Raw genomic sequence first — 13853 nt, 5'->3', positions numbered from 1 at the left:
AAACAAATACCCCCCAAATAAAAGAAATGCGTTTTTTTGTTCAATTTCACCACACTTTGAATTTTTTTCTGGTTTCGCAGTGTGCTTTATGCAAAAATTCAGCCTGTCATTGCAAAGTACAATTAGTGACGCAAAAAATAAGGGCTCATGTGGGTTTCTAGGTGGAAATATGCAAGTGCTATGGCCTTTTATGCACAAGGAGGAAAAAACGAAAACGCAAAAACGAAAAGTGGCTCCGTCCTTAAGGGGTTAAGGCCTCATGCACACAATTATATTAGAGATAGGTATTGCTCCAAAATGAGGATCAGCAGATATAAAATGAAGCTGTATACATTAGGTCTATGTTCACAAAAGCAAAATACAACAGTAGATACAAAATGCGGTCATATTTTGAATGTTATAATGTGTTATATTAAAGTCTATGGAAAAATGACAGTGTGTGCACAGGCTGCTGTTTTTCCTTTTTGTAGGTAGCACATTATAACATTCAAACTATGGTCGCAATTCGTACTTACTGTACTGTAATTTGCTTTTATTTTACTGTGTGTGAACAATACTATATATATCGACTGCGGGAATCGTTTTTGAGCCAAAAGCGATATACTGCCATTAGAGATGAGCGAACTGGGTTCGGGTTCGAGTCGATCCGAACTCGAACGTTCGGCATTTGATTAGCGGGGGCTGCTGAACTTGGATAAAGCTCTAGGGTTGTCTGGAAAACATGGATACAGCCAATGACTATATCCATGATTTCCACATAGCCTTAGGGCTTTATCCAACTTCAGCAGCCACCGCTAATCAAATGCCGAAAGTTCGGGTTCGGATGGACTCCAGCATGCTCCGGGTTCGCTCATCTCTAACTGCCATCCAAAAACCGTTGTGGGAACACAGTGTTTACATCAGTCCAGAAAGATGTAACTGAAATAGATAAAATACCTCAAAGTAGGCCGTGTTCTGTCGTATGTGGTGTTCAACACAACTGCAAAGTTGCAAAATCCAGCTCCACTGTGTCTGCATAGCTGATTTGTAGGCCTAGAGGTGGAAAGAGAAGCTTATAGGTAATAGCATTGTAGATAATAACAGACTCCATAACAGATCAGAGGTTAGGCTTTGTCTAACTATACCGAGTAGGCCCTTTATCCCCTCCAACATAAGATGCAGCAGAAGAATCCAGGTCCTACCCATAGGATAGGTGTATAACAAGATGATCACTGGGGATCCGACTACCAAGACACACACAGGACCCATGAACAAAGAAAGAATAGAGCTCTCACTACATCTGCATGGTCACTGCGGCCTAGATCTTAAGTATCATAGACATTTGTTAGACAAGCATAGGCTACCCTTGGTAGTGCTGTTTCTGGAAGACAGCTGACATTTTTTCTAAGCCTGGATATCCCCTTCTTAAACATAAACTTTTGTTTGGCATCTGTCAATTATATACATATTTTTCGTTTTTAAATAGGTTGTTCAGGCTGGCTGTTTTGGAAACCGGCAGTGGTGGGCGAACTGGGTTGGGTAAGTATACCTCCTTGTAATTTTTGATGCTGTCCAGGTCACATATTAAAGGGGTTATAAAGCAAAAATCTTTTTCTTTCAAATCAACTGGATTATAGAAAGTAATATAAATTTATAATGCACTTCTACGTAAAAAAATCGAAAATTGTCCAGTTCTTATCAGCTGCTGTATGCCCTGCAGGAAGTGGTGTATTCTTTCCAGTCTGACACAGTGCTCTCTGCTGCCACCTATGTCCATGTCAGAAACTGTCCAGAGCAGGAGAGGTTTTCTATTGGGTTTAGCTACTGCTCTGGAAAGTTCCTGACATGGACAGAGGTGACAGCAGAGGGCACTGTGTAAGACAGGAAAGGAAACATTTCCTGCAGGACACACAGCAGCTGATAAGTATGGGAAGAGTTGAGATTTTTAAATAGAAGTAAATTACAAATCTATATAACTTTCTGAAACCAGTTGATTTTAAAGAAAAAGATTTTTGCTGGAGTACCGCTTTAAGAAACGATCCCTGCCCGGACAACCCCTCTGACATCTCATGTCATACATTTTAAAAGTTGAAAGTTAAAGTGATTATCCAGGATTAACAAAAGCACAGCTCCCTTCTAGAAAAAGCAGCATCACCCCTGGAGCCCTGTGTGGCGTATTACAATTCCCTGCAACTTTGCAAAACAGCCTGACTGGAGACTGCTGCAATCCACCCTAGTCCATGGAAGCTAAAATGTGATTTTTGTGTGAATACAGACTGATAAATTTGAGCCAATGAATACCGGTGAATGAAGGCTTCACCGTACTCACCTCGATAGTGGATCTTGCCGGATGATTCTGGAGCAGCAGTTGTTCGGCGGTATCTTGCACAGATTTAATGACTTCTTCTTTATGATCAAGTTCTCTCATTAAATCCTGTATAAGAGAGTTCATAAGGTAAGAAATCTGCTTTATTGTGTCAGTGCTGAATGCCCTGGACTCTAGAGTAGGAGGTAGGTGATATGCATGATCTCCTGCTCTGCTCATTCTGCACAGCTGCTTTCATATGGAGGCAGAGACTAAACATCCAGTTTCCTGAAAGATCATTGAAGCCAAAGCCAGGAATGATATGAAAAGAGGAGAAATCTCAGTTTTTCCTTTATGACCTGTTCTCTGTTTATAGTTTGTTTCTGACTTTGGCTTCAGAAATCTGTCAGATAAATCTGTCTGTGTAAATGCCCCCTTAGGGTCCTATTACACGGGCCGATGGGGGCCCGATAATAATTGTAAACGAGCGTCAATCTGCTAGATTGGCGCTTGTTTACTGGGCCTATTACACGGCCCGATAATCGTTTAACAAGGGCTGCATGGACAAAGTTACCGATGTCCTTGCAGCCCTTGCAAACTCTATACATTACCTTTCCATGCTGCAGGGCTCCTCTTGCACTCTGTTTCTCCCCGGATCCCGTGCGCTGCAGCTCCAGAGCAGCCTGTCTGAGCTGACAGGCCGCTCAGCCAATCACTGGCCGCGGCGTTCCCGGCCTTAAGTGTCAGCTCAGACAGACTGCTCTAAAACCAGAGCGCAGGAGGAGCCCTGGACCATGGATAGGTATTGTATATAGTTTGGAATTTGTCAGCTGCGCATCGCTATTACACCTAGTGATGCCCAGTCGGCGCCGGACAATTATAGGTCCAAACCTATGTCAACGATCAGCCGATGATCGTCGTGTTTATTACACGGAGCGATAATCGGCCGGATAGGGCCGATTTGGGCGATTATCATTTCGTGTAATAGTACCCTTACACTAGGGTCCATGATGACTATCTCCATTGGCTTCCTGTGGTCTATAAAGCTACTTCTTTAACCCAATGTCATCAGAGTATGTTCACACACGTCAGAGTTTAATAGCGTTAATGCGATGAATGGCGGCTGGACGGCAAGGAAATAATTACTGCAATTAAACGATACATTCACATTGCATTTTCATTGCGTTACTGCATGTGTGAACACAGCCTTATGGTCCTATTAGACTAAGTTAACGATTAACGATCGCAAACAAGATTGTTTATAGTTAACCTGAAATCGTTCGCCATATTACAGAGAACGGTAGTCGTTAGTTACCATCGTTACTATGACCGTTTACTCCATCTGATCCCAGAAAAAAAGGAAAGAGCTGGAATTACACTAAACAATTAGTAAACAAATTTGGAATTACACCGAACGGTTAGTGAACAGATGTGGAATTACAGAGAACGATTAACGATAATTTTAGGGCCAGATCTAAATCAACAATCAACGACACACAAAAAAAATTTCGATTGCTGTCTGCAATTACACAAAACGATTATTATCGTTTAACTTCAAACGATATAACAATTTTCCGCACAATAATTGTCTGGTGTAATAGGGCCCTAAGGCTATGTTCACAGGCTGTACAAACAACGGCCGCTACTTTAGCCGATGTTTAGCATGTTCCTACTGCTCACATTGCAATATCAGCCGTAGGAACATTATTTTAGCTCAGTATTGTCTGGTGTTATGTTTGGATGTCTCCTGTAATAAAATTCCATGGACTTTAATGCAAAGGAGGGGTCAAAGTTAAAACAAAGTAAACAGCCGATTCTTTCGGGGGGAAAAATTGACATGTTCATTGCCATAGTTTGCTACATTGCGTGAACAAATGTCATTGTTTGCAGTGACTTCAATGAAAATCATTTCATTATGAAAAGAACAGCCGTTGTGGAAATTCAAAACAACGTCCGTTCTTTTGATAAAAAGTATGTTGTGTGAACATTCCCTAATACAGAACATTGCTAATTAATACCAGAATGAATGAGTGCAGGTGTTGAGCTCGATCACTTACGGCATGATAGTCCTTTTTAACGGTTATGTTCTGATTTCTATCACTCCAGTCGTATGCTACCTCCTCCTCTTCTTTTTCATTCAGCCATATTAGCTCCCTTGTGGCTCTGGTGACAAAGCTGTGAAGGGAGTCCAGGTGCTTCTGCCGGTTTCTTGATAAACTCTTAATAAAAAAAAAAACAAATGTAGTTCCAAAAATTGTAATTTTGAATTGTTTACTGGAGCAAGTCAGGGAAACTTACTGGTTCCCATTAAAGGGGTATCCTTGTCTTATCTCCTAGCCACGCAACAGGGGATAACAAGCTGGTGGTAGTGGTACAACTACTGGAATTCCCACGGCCTTGAGCACAGGGATGCATTGGGTGCGCTGTGCATGCGCAGCCAGTGCTCCATTCATTCCCTATGGGGCGACCAAACTTTTTAGAGTTCAGCTCTCAGCAATGTTTGGCAGCCCTATAGCCCTGGATATTCAGCAGAAAAGCTGATCCACCAGCTGCTGATTGCCAGTTATCAATCCATGCTCTGTATAGGCAGCCAACTGTCAGTAGCTGGAGGGCGGGGGGAGTGGTGAGGCAAGAATCCTATTCTCCTGCATATTAGGAGAACAGCTGAACAGAATGATGTCAGTAATACACCTATCTGTTCAGCATTTCTGTCACTAGTTTATGCTGCTTTAATGTAAGGCACCATATACCTAGTGACAGATTCCCTTTAAGACAGATATCTATTTAACTGTACTTAAAAGACTTTTTTCCCAAATATTTTTTTAGAACACCAAACTCAACAAAAAAATCTGTGCCCAAAATCTAAAGCAAAAAGCATTGTGCAATATTCTGACTATGATCATAAAGGTTATACTCATTACTTGCTGACAGCATACTAATCTCAGAAAATACCGCTCATGACAGCAAGAAAAAAATAAAGATCTCCTCTCTGTGTCCTGTACACATTGAACTACAAAACTATGAACAGAACACAGTGAGGTATATACAGTGATGCATGTCACCAGTGCTGACCTACAAGACTGTCCATAAGACTGCGGTAGGGAACCTTGGCTCTCCAGCTGTTGCAAAACTACAACTCCCATCATGCATGGACAGCAAAAGCTAAAGCTTTGGTTGTCCATGCATGATGGGAGTTGTAGTTTTGCAACAGCTGAAGAGCCAAGGTTCCCTACCCCTGTCATAAGCTTTACCCATAATTAAATGTTTACTGTGACTGAGAACATGAATATAACAAATGTCTTACCAGTAACTTTAAATAGGAGCCCTCTGCTTTGCTAAGAAGATCATTATAGGAACCTTTTAAAGGACCTGTCATCTGCATCTGCATGAGAATAATAACAGTGTTCAACCATGTACATGACCAAACAAAAACTGCATACATTATACCATGCCTCCTACACTGGGAGAACTATATATTTACTAAAATTGTATATGTCCAAATATATCATTTCACCGGACCAGACGCACAGTTCTACACGTATCATATAATCATTCTCATGCGCAGTTACATAACATAACATCACCAGATCTGTTCTGAGAACAGCGGAGCTATAACCAGTTTCAGGTAACATAAAAAGTAATATATACAACTATGTGCAGATTTCTAACCAGAGGCATAATATGCGTACAGTGTAATTATATTACACAATGTGCTAGTGTTAGACCTGGGAACTCCAAGCAAGCACAGGCAGAGCACCGGCTGCAGGGAGGGCCAGATTAAATTTATATTCCTTCTGACATGGAATGATCTGACAGAGCAAGAATACACAGGAGAACTATTTCTTGGTAAACAATTTATATATATATATATATATATATATATATATATATATATATATAATTATTTTTAATATATATATTTATATGTATATATACATATGACTACATACTGTATCTATCTATTATACATATATATATATATATATATATATATATATATATATATATATATACACACACAAATGGATATATATACATATCACTGCTAGTGAGTACTTGGAAAGTTCAGACATAATTATACCAATACCTCACTCATTTTTGCCTCTTTAAGACTGGTTTCAAATTCTTCAACAACCGCGTGGAAATTTTTGTGATTCTCCAAATGGAGTTCAATGCTGGACAACTCTGAACCCCAGTCTGCTCGGTCCAGTTGTAGCTGTCGGGGGAACAGAGGTTTGATATTACAGGCGTGAAGGCACCTTCATATGTTAAAATGTTATTGGCTGGTCATTGGGGGATTAGTAGGTCGTGGGGGTCTGAGGGCTAGGACCCACATAATGGCAAGAATTGGGTAGATTGCCCCTGTATGAATGGAGGATCAGTCATGTTTGAGCACTGCCATGCTACTCAAACTCTATAGGACTTTCGAAGTACCGTTATCCTAGACAATCCCATAGAATTTCAATGAACATGACTCAACCGCTGCTCCATTCGAACAGGGGCACTCAGAACCCCTATTGATGTAAACGGAGGAGATCCAGATGGTTGGACCCAACCAAACCGGCACAGGGTAGGTTGTCGTTTTGAGAAAACTCCTTTAGCCATTACAACAACCATCCTCATGATGAAACTTTTTTCCAACCACCATCTTATATAGCAATATATAAAAAAACATGATCTTGGTGCATCAATTTTTATAAATTTCTGCCGTAATTAGAGCGAAATAATACAAGAAATCGCAAAGGTAAAATGCTGTTGATTGGATATACTAAACTGACAATAGGGGAGGTTGGCGCAAAGTATATTCCACAATCCACGGATGGAGTCCCAGAACTTTACCTGCATTTCATCTACCCAGGAGGAGAGGTCTTGAACAAATTTAATATTCACTTCTTCTTCGGGCAAATTTTGATCAGCAAAAGATGATTTCATCAAAGGTTTCTTGACCTGCATGAGCTTGAGTGACTGTAATGCGTTGGAGTTCATCCCGGTTGCATAGTTCTGAATTAAACCTGGATTAAAGTTTGGTGCAAATGATGGAGTCATAGGAGTCATATGTGAATTAAAGCCATGAGACACACTGTTTGTAAGGCTGGGTGGCAGAGCAGGAGCAAAATTAGGTGGGAGACCAGGAGACATGCTGCCCGATATACTTGGACCCAGGGTGGCTGGTGACATTGGCGCCATACTGTGCGACATTGTAGAGTTCATTACAGGGTTCAAGCTTTGTGAAAATCCTGAGTTTAAGCTTTGTGATATTCCTGATATCATAAGTTGTGTCTGATCAGACGCCATCATCCGTCCTTTGCTGTACAGCGAGGAGTATTCATTCCTCAGCGTGAATAATTCATCCCGTAATGAGGCAACCCTGCACAGAGACATCAAAAGTCACTAGGGTGAAAAAATGTCTTTTACATGACACATAATATGACGATATAATGAACTGTATCTATCATGACTGTAAGTATAAGCAGTATTACCTCTGCACTAACTGGTCCGCCTGATAGTACTTTCCATCCACGAGTGCCTGGACATCCACCAGCTGCTGTCTAAGTAGATTTTCGCATTCGATCAGGTAACCTGCAATCTCAGATTCATTTTGAAACTGGATTCCAGCTTCCATCCGTTTAGTGTCCTACAGCAGGAAAGAAACAGATTATTCGACTTTATTTTAGGTAACGCTAACCAAATTTTTTGACTTGTCGTGAGTATAAAATGAGCAATAATCGTACGAAAATGTGTAAAAAAAAAAAAAAAAAAAAACATTAAAAATATACTAAAAAGACAATAAAGATATTCAGCTGAAACATATTTGGAACACTTACAGCTTGGAGAGCACTCCGAGCTAGTATAAGCTTATCTTCACATCCCAGGCTATCTCTCTGCACTCGGTTTCCAATTTGCTGCAGCATCTCTTGTCTATAAGAAAGCAAATAATACACAATGCAAACATCAAAAGGAAGAAAGTCTAATTTTGTACGTGTATATGGGTATTTAAGCAATACAGTTTAAAAAAAATAAAATATATATATATATATATATATATATATATATATATATATATATATGTGTGTATATATATATATATATATATATATATATTTATTTACACACATATATAGTATCAGGTTTCATAAATGTATTAATTGTACCTTACCTTGCACCGCCCGATTGTTCTCCACCAAAGCTTATATATGAATTAATCATAGTAGGACCACAGTGAACTGACAGTAAGTTCTCATTGGAGCCAACACTAGTGCGATTGCTCCCCGTGAGTACCGAGTCACTACTGTAGTAGCCATAACAGGTGCTGTTCATTTTTATACTACTGACCCCCAGTCACCCTTCCAAACTGACAGTATGATAAAAGATAAAGAGTAAAAAAACCTCCAGAATGTACAGCTTCCAGGAACTAAAATATATCCCTACTGGCTAAGAGTACCACTAGCGTCCTTTCTTAAATAGGCTCTAACATGTAGATTCAAAACCCAGCAAATAATGTTCACATTGCTCTTCAAAGGATTTTGCCTGCAGCCACATATACCAGTTCGAGTTTGCCTTTCCTCCCTAGCTTTAACACAGAGCAAGTCGGGGCTTATCGGCTTCATTTGGGCGTCTGTGGGAAATGGATATGCCAAATATTTCAATTATTTATAATCAGACAGTCCCCGGGTCTCCGTGTTGATACACCAGCAATGTTTACATCCCAGAGCCATGACTAGGAAACAATTAACATGCAAAACGAGCGCACAATTTGGCAAAGTAATTGTTGCAGCATGCCAGACAGCGTAAGAGGTTGCAAGCTATGAAGGAAAAATCATTCATCACTTCATGCTTTTTACTGAGAAATTCACATCCATGTAGGATGCTCCTTGTAGTAAAAAAGGGCATTGTGGTTGAAAAACAAGGATAAAAGCATGTACAAACTCCCCCCAAGCTGCGAGATCATACACAAATGCTGTATGGACAGAGTGAGTTTTACTAACATTTATCATGATATATCATTATATAGCCCATCCTTCAAGTAAGGATTAGTAAATCATACTGGTTTGGAAATTAAATTTAATAAGGGGTTATCCAGTGTTAGGAAATTTTTTATAAAATGTTGCCCTGCTGGAGAAAGTGCTTACCTCTCCGCATTCCCCCTGTGTCGTGTGGGGGAGTCTGCGGTGTCCCATGCTGACTGCAGCCACTGCCACTTATGAGACAAACTCGTCTTGGGAGTGAAAGTCTGTTCAGCCAATCACTGACTGAGAAAGGACAGGGCCAGTGATTGGATGAGCGGGCTGTCACTCCCGAGATGAGTTTGTCTCAGAAGTGACGGCGGACACTGAAAATGCCACAACAGGACACGGGGAGAGTGTGAAAAGGTAAACATTGACTGTTTATTATTTTCTAAAGCACGGCAACATTATATAAAAAAAATTTTTATGTCTGATAATCCCTTTTAAAAAAATTGTAATCTTGTTCCCCCCTTAAAACACAGCTTCTTAAATTGTATATTGTACATGCAGTCTGATCTGCCGGTCAAATGTAAAAGAGCAGGATAAGCTGAGAAGATTGATATATAGAATTGTTATAAAAATTTCACTTTAACTTGGAACTTGCTGCACTTGAGCTCATTAGTCAAGTGGGTGGTTCTACTCAGTGATTGACAGCTATCCCTGTATAAGAATGTTTACAGGGATAGCTGTCAATCACTGAGTAGAACCGCCCAGGCTGTGAATAAGGGCCCATTCACACTATGGAAAACAGTGAAACAAATACCAGGTGGGATTCCAAGCGGAGTCCACGGGCGGGGGTTCTGCTAGGAATTTCCGCCTGTTTTCCATAGTGTGAACAGGCCCTAACGAAGTAAGACCACTCACTGGACTTCTAACCCAAGAATGACCCGAAATTTCAGATAATAAATTACCTGGCGCAGAAGAAAGCAAGTCGGTTCCTCTTTTATTTACTCCTTCCCTGAGCATCTAAAAGGTGTCGAGCCCGGACAAACCCTTTAAGCAAACAATGAAGTAAATTACGCATACCTTTCAATTTCAGGCCTTATTGCTTTCTCCCTTTCAAACATGGCGATGATAAGCTTTCCCCATTCTTTTTCTATGTCATTTGGATGGTATCCCTGAGAAAGCTTGATGCGTCCAAATTCAATCCAAGCCTGAAAATGAAAACAATTCTTCATGCCAAGTGCTTCACTAATCCCCAAAGTTAAAGGATTTGGCAACTTTTCTAACTATTTGAGGTTAATCCTAAATCTAAAAGTTATTAAACTTACAAATGTGTTGCCTCCAGTAATTCTGTGCCATTTTGTGTCTTCACCAATGCTGCTTTATTGTCTCTGTGCTTCCCTGTGAGTCCCTGCTCCCCTGATATGCCCCTCCATGAGAAGTGCCACCAGCATCTAAATAAGCCCCTCCCACAAACTTCTGCCTAGGGTCCTATTACATGTCCCCATTATCGTGTAAAAATTTCCTATGATGCTCGATCGCAAGTGCTAACTAGTGATTTAGTAGCGAACGATTCTGATATTATTACATTCACCGATTGCTGTTAAAACTGATCATTTTTACGGAAGTTAATCGTTTCTCAAGACAACCCACACAGCAGGTTTTATCTGCATACGATTTATTAGACGTAAAGATTTGCAACTGTTGAGCAAACTAGCAACGATAATTTTTTGACACGTTGAAAGACAACGATTAGCAATTTTGCTTTCATTGATTGATCATTGAGTGTTATTACACGGGCAAAAAATCCGTAATTTTTTGTCATTATAGCGAATTATTAAAAGTTAACCGCTCTGTGTAATAGGGCCTCTAGGTTGAGACGAAACAAATTTTAACGAATAATGATATACAAGATTTTTTATTGTTAACCTAAAATGGTTGGCCATATTACACAGAACGATAGTTGTTAGTTATGATCGTTACTACGATCGTTTACTCCATCTGATCCCAGCAAAAGAAGGAACGATGTGCAATTACACTGAACGATTAGTGACCGAATGTCAAATTACATTGAGCAATTAAAGATTTCTCCTTGGTCATTTGATCGTCGCTTGCATTTACACAAATCGATTATCGCTTAAATTCTAACTATATAACGATAATTTGCACAATAATCGTCCCGTGTAATAGGGCCCTAAGTGTCCGATACTTGAAGACTGGCGCAGCAAAGAAGACTGACGCAGCTGGAAAGAACTTTACTGTGCAGTCGCTGGCTGACGTCTATACTGGGGATGATGGGATGGAGTGTGTGCACTGCGAGCTGGATGGTCTGATGACGCAGCGCATCACATGCTCCTTTAGGCCGTACTTCCAATAGATGGGCAGAGCAGGGATGCAGGGACACCCATGTAGGGCAGTGCCAGTAATGCAGCATCGGTGAAGAGACAAAATGGTGCAGAATTACAACACACTTGTTAGTTTAAAGGGGTTTATCTGGTTAAGTAAAATGTTTAATGATCCCCCCTTCTGGAGACAAGCAATCTGTTCGCTAGTTGTTACTACTTTATCAGTCTCCTGCCTGACTGTGCTCCCTTCTGCTTCAGACACAGAAAACTGTCTAAAAACAGTCCTCTCCATCCCGCTGCTGAACTCTCTCTTCCCCTCTCTCTTAAGGGCAGCTTAAGTGACCAGCTTTCCTGACAGGCTATCTCTGCAAGCCTGCCAGGAGGGTTATTCATAGTAAGGTCGCCAGCAACTTGACCACTGAGGGAAATGGTTTGCATCACAGAGTGCAGAAACAGCTAGCCAGGGATCCACGTCACTGGAGCATCCCCAAAGGGAAAGAAAAGGAGGAAGTTTAACGGTGGGATGGAGAAAACATTTTTCAGTGTCCGGAGCAGAAGGGAGCACAGTCAGATCTTGGGGAAGGAGACTGATAAGGTAATAACTAGTATTAAACACATTGTTAGTCTCCAGGAGGGGGGATTACGGAATATTTATTTAACTTAACCGGATAACCCATTTAATAACTTTTAGATTTAATATTAAAGAGGTATTCCAGCAAAAATGAACTTTTCCCCTAATAGAAATAGAAGATCGCAGAGGTCCGACCTTTATTCTCCCCGCTTATCTCCATTTCGGCCCCCGGCTTCTGTGTAATGAATAGAGCCGCAGGTACGGCACCTACTCTTCCCCTATCCTTTTCCTTTACCCCCTCCTATTTTTCCCCTCCCACTTTAACCACAAATAGTAATAAGAAAGTGGCCGACCCCTTTAATACAATAACAACACATATACCAAACTTACTTCCAGCAATGAGTACAGGTGCTTAATCCTCTCCTTCTCTGTTTCCTTTGGTGGGATGTCTTTCTCTTTGAACTGTAAGTATTGGTTATAAAGTGCCTGTAAAGATAGAAGAAATAAACAATGAAAATCTTTTTTTATTTGGGGTGGTTTTGTGTTTTTTTGCCATGCACCCTAAGGTAAAACTGACTTGTTATCTATGTTCCTCAAGTCGATTACAACGATATGTGACTTGTGCAACTTTTATTTTATTTAATGTTTTTTAAAAAATTTAAACCTTTTAAAACACCTAAACGTTCCTTAAAGGGGTAGTGCGGCGCTAAAAAATTATTCACAGAATAACACACATTACAAAGTTATACAACTTTGTAATGTATGTTATGTCTGTGAATCGCCCCCTTCCCCGTGTCCCACCACCCCCGCCCGTGAACCCGGAAGTGTGTGGTGCATTACACATTACCTGATCCGTGTCGATCCTGTCCGCCATCTTGTGCCAAACGTCATCTTCGGACGGACGGCCAAATTGCTGCCGCCGTCTCCCCTCCGCCGCGTCATAACTGTGCTCAGCCGCGACGCTCAGCCACAGTTATGCTCAGCAGCTCTCCACACACTTCCGGGTACACAGGCGGGGGTGGTGGGACACGGGGAAGGGGGCGATTCACAGACATAACATACATTACAAGGCTAGGTTCTCACTACGTATATATTTCCACGCGTAGTACGAACCGCGAATATACGCACGTAGTTTTGGGGTTGATGCGTTCGCTTGAAAGTATACAATATACGGCCGCACAGTTCCCACTGCGTATGAACTTACGACCGGATCGTATACGCCGCCGTGAAAAATGAACAAGACCATTGTTTGAGGACGGAAATGTTCGAACTCACGGCCGTGGATTTCCATGCGGTCCCGTACGAAGTACTTATTTCAGTCAAATTGAACTTGATTTTCCGATCAAAAAAGGTTCTGTGTGTTTTATTGGGCTGGGCGAAGATTTCCAAGTAAATGACCTGCCTCAGATCGCTTCGAAACAAGCTAGGGAAGCATAACTGTACTACAGGCGTATGTTCGCGGTGCGTACGCATCCGGCCGAATCTCGATTTTTCCCACGCCCGTAGTTTCAGCCGCACATGTACGGTGGCGTAAGAACTGCGGACAGAATCGTACGCCGTGTGAACATAGCCCAAAGTTGTATAACTTTGTAATGTGTGTTATTCTGTGAATAATATTTTTGCGCCGCACTACCCCTTTAAAATTGCTCTATTCCCAGGCTTATAGCGCTTTTATGCTTTGGTCTATGGGGCTATGTGGGGTGTCA

The 13853-nt window shown here is 41.0% G+C and overlaps 1 protein-coding gene across 21 annotated transcripts in view; it reads right to left on the bottom strand.

Annotated features, from left to right (window-relative positions):
- Positions 1-13853, bottom strand: part of DST (dystonin) — a 398894-nt gene that overhangs the window by 179164 nt on the left and 205877 nt on the right. For 18 of the 21 annotated variants that reach the window (XM_069974481.1, XM_069974486.1, XM_069974484.1 and 15 more), the window contains 10 exons: positions 12538-12633; positions 10315-10442; positions 8110-8203; positions 7765-7919; positions 7124-7652; positions 6372-6500; positions 5589-5666; positions 4342-4503; positions 2309-2413; positions 937-1032 (listed from right to left, as the gene is read on the bottom strand). In XM_069974481.1, coding sequence (XP_069830582.1) covers positions 937-1032; positions 2309-2413; positions 4342-4503; positions 5589-5666; positions 6372-6500; positions 7124-7652; positions 7765-7919; positions 8110-8203; positions 10315-10442; positions 12538-12633 — 1572 coding nt within the window. Of the gene's footprint in view, positions 1-936; positions 1033-2308; positions 2414-4341; positions 4504-5588; positions 5667-6371; positions 6501-7123; positions 7653-7764; positions 7920-8109; positions 8204-8441; positions 8741-10314; positions 10443-12537; positions 12634-13853 lie in introns of those variants that run through there. The other 3 variants (XM_069974502.1, XM_069974493.1, XM_069974500.1) reach the window with 3 other exon arrangements.

This window comes from Dendropsophus ebraccatus, chromosome 6 (genome assembly GCF_027789765.1).
Source record: "Dendropsophus ebraccatus isolate aDenEbr1 chromosome 6, aDenEbr1.pat, whole genome shotgun sequence".
Lineage (NCBI taxonomy): Eukaryota > Metazoa > Chordata > Amphibia > Anura > Hylidae > Dendropsophus > Dendropsophus ebraccatus.
This window is presented reverse-complemented; position numbering and strand designations above follow the sequence as displayed.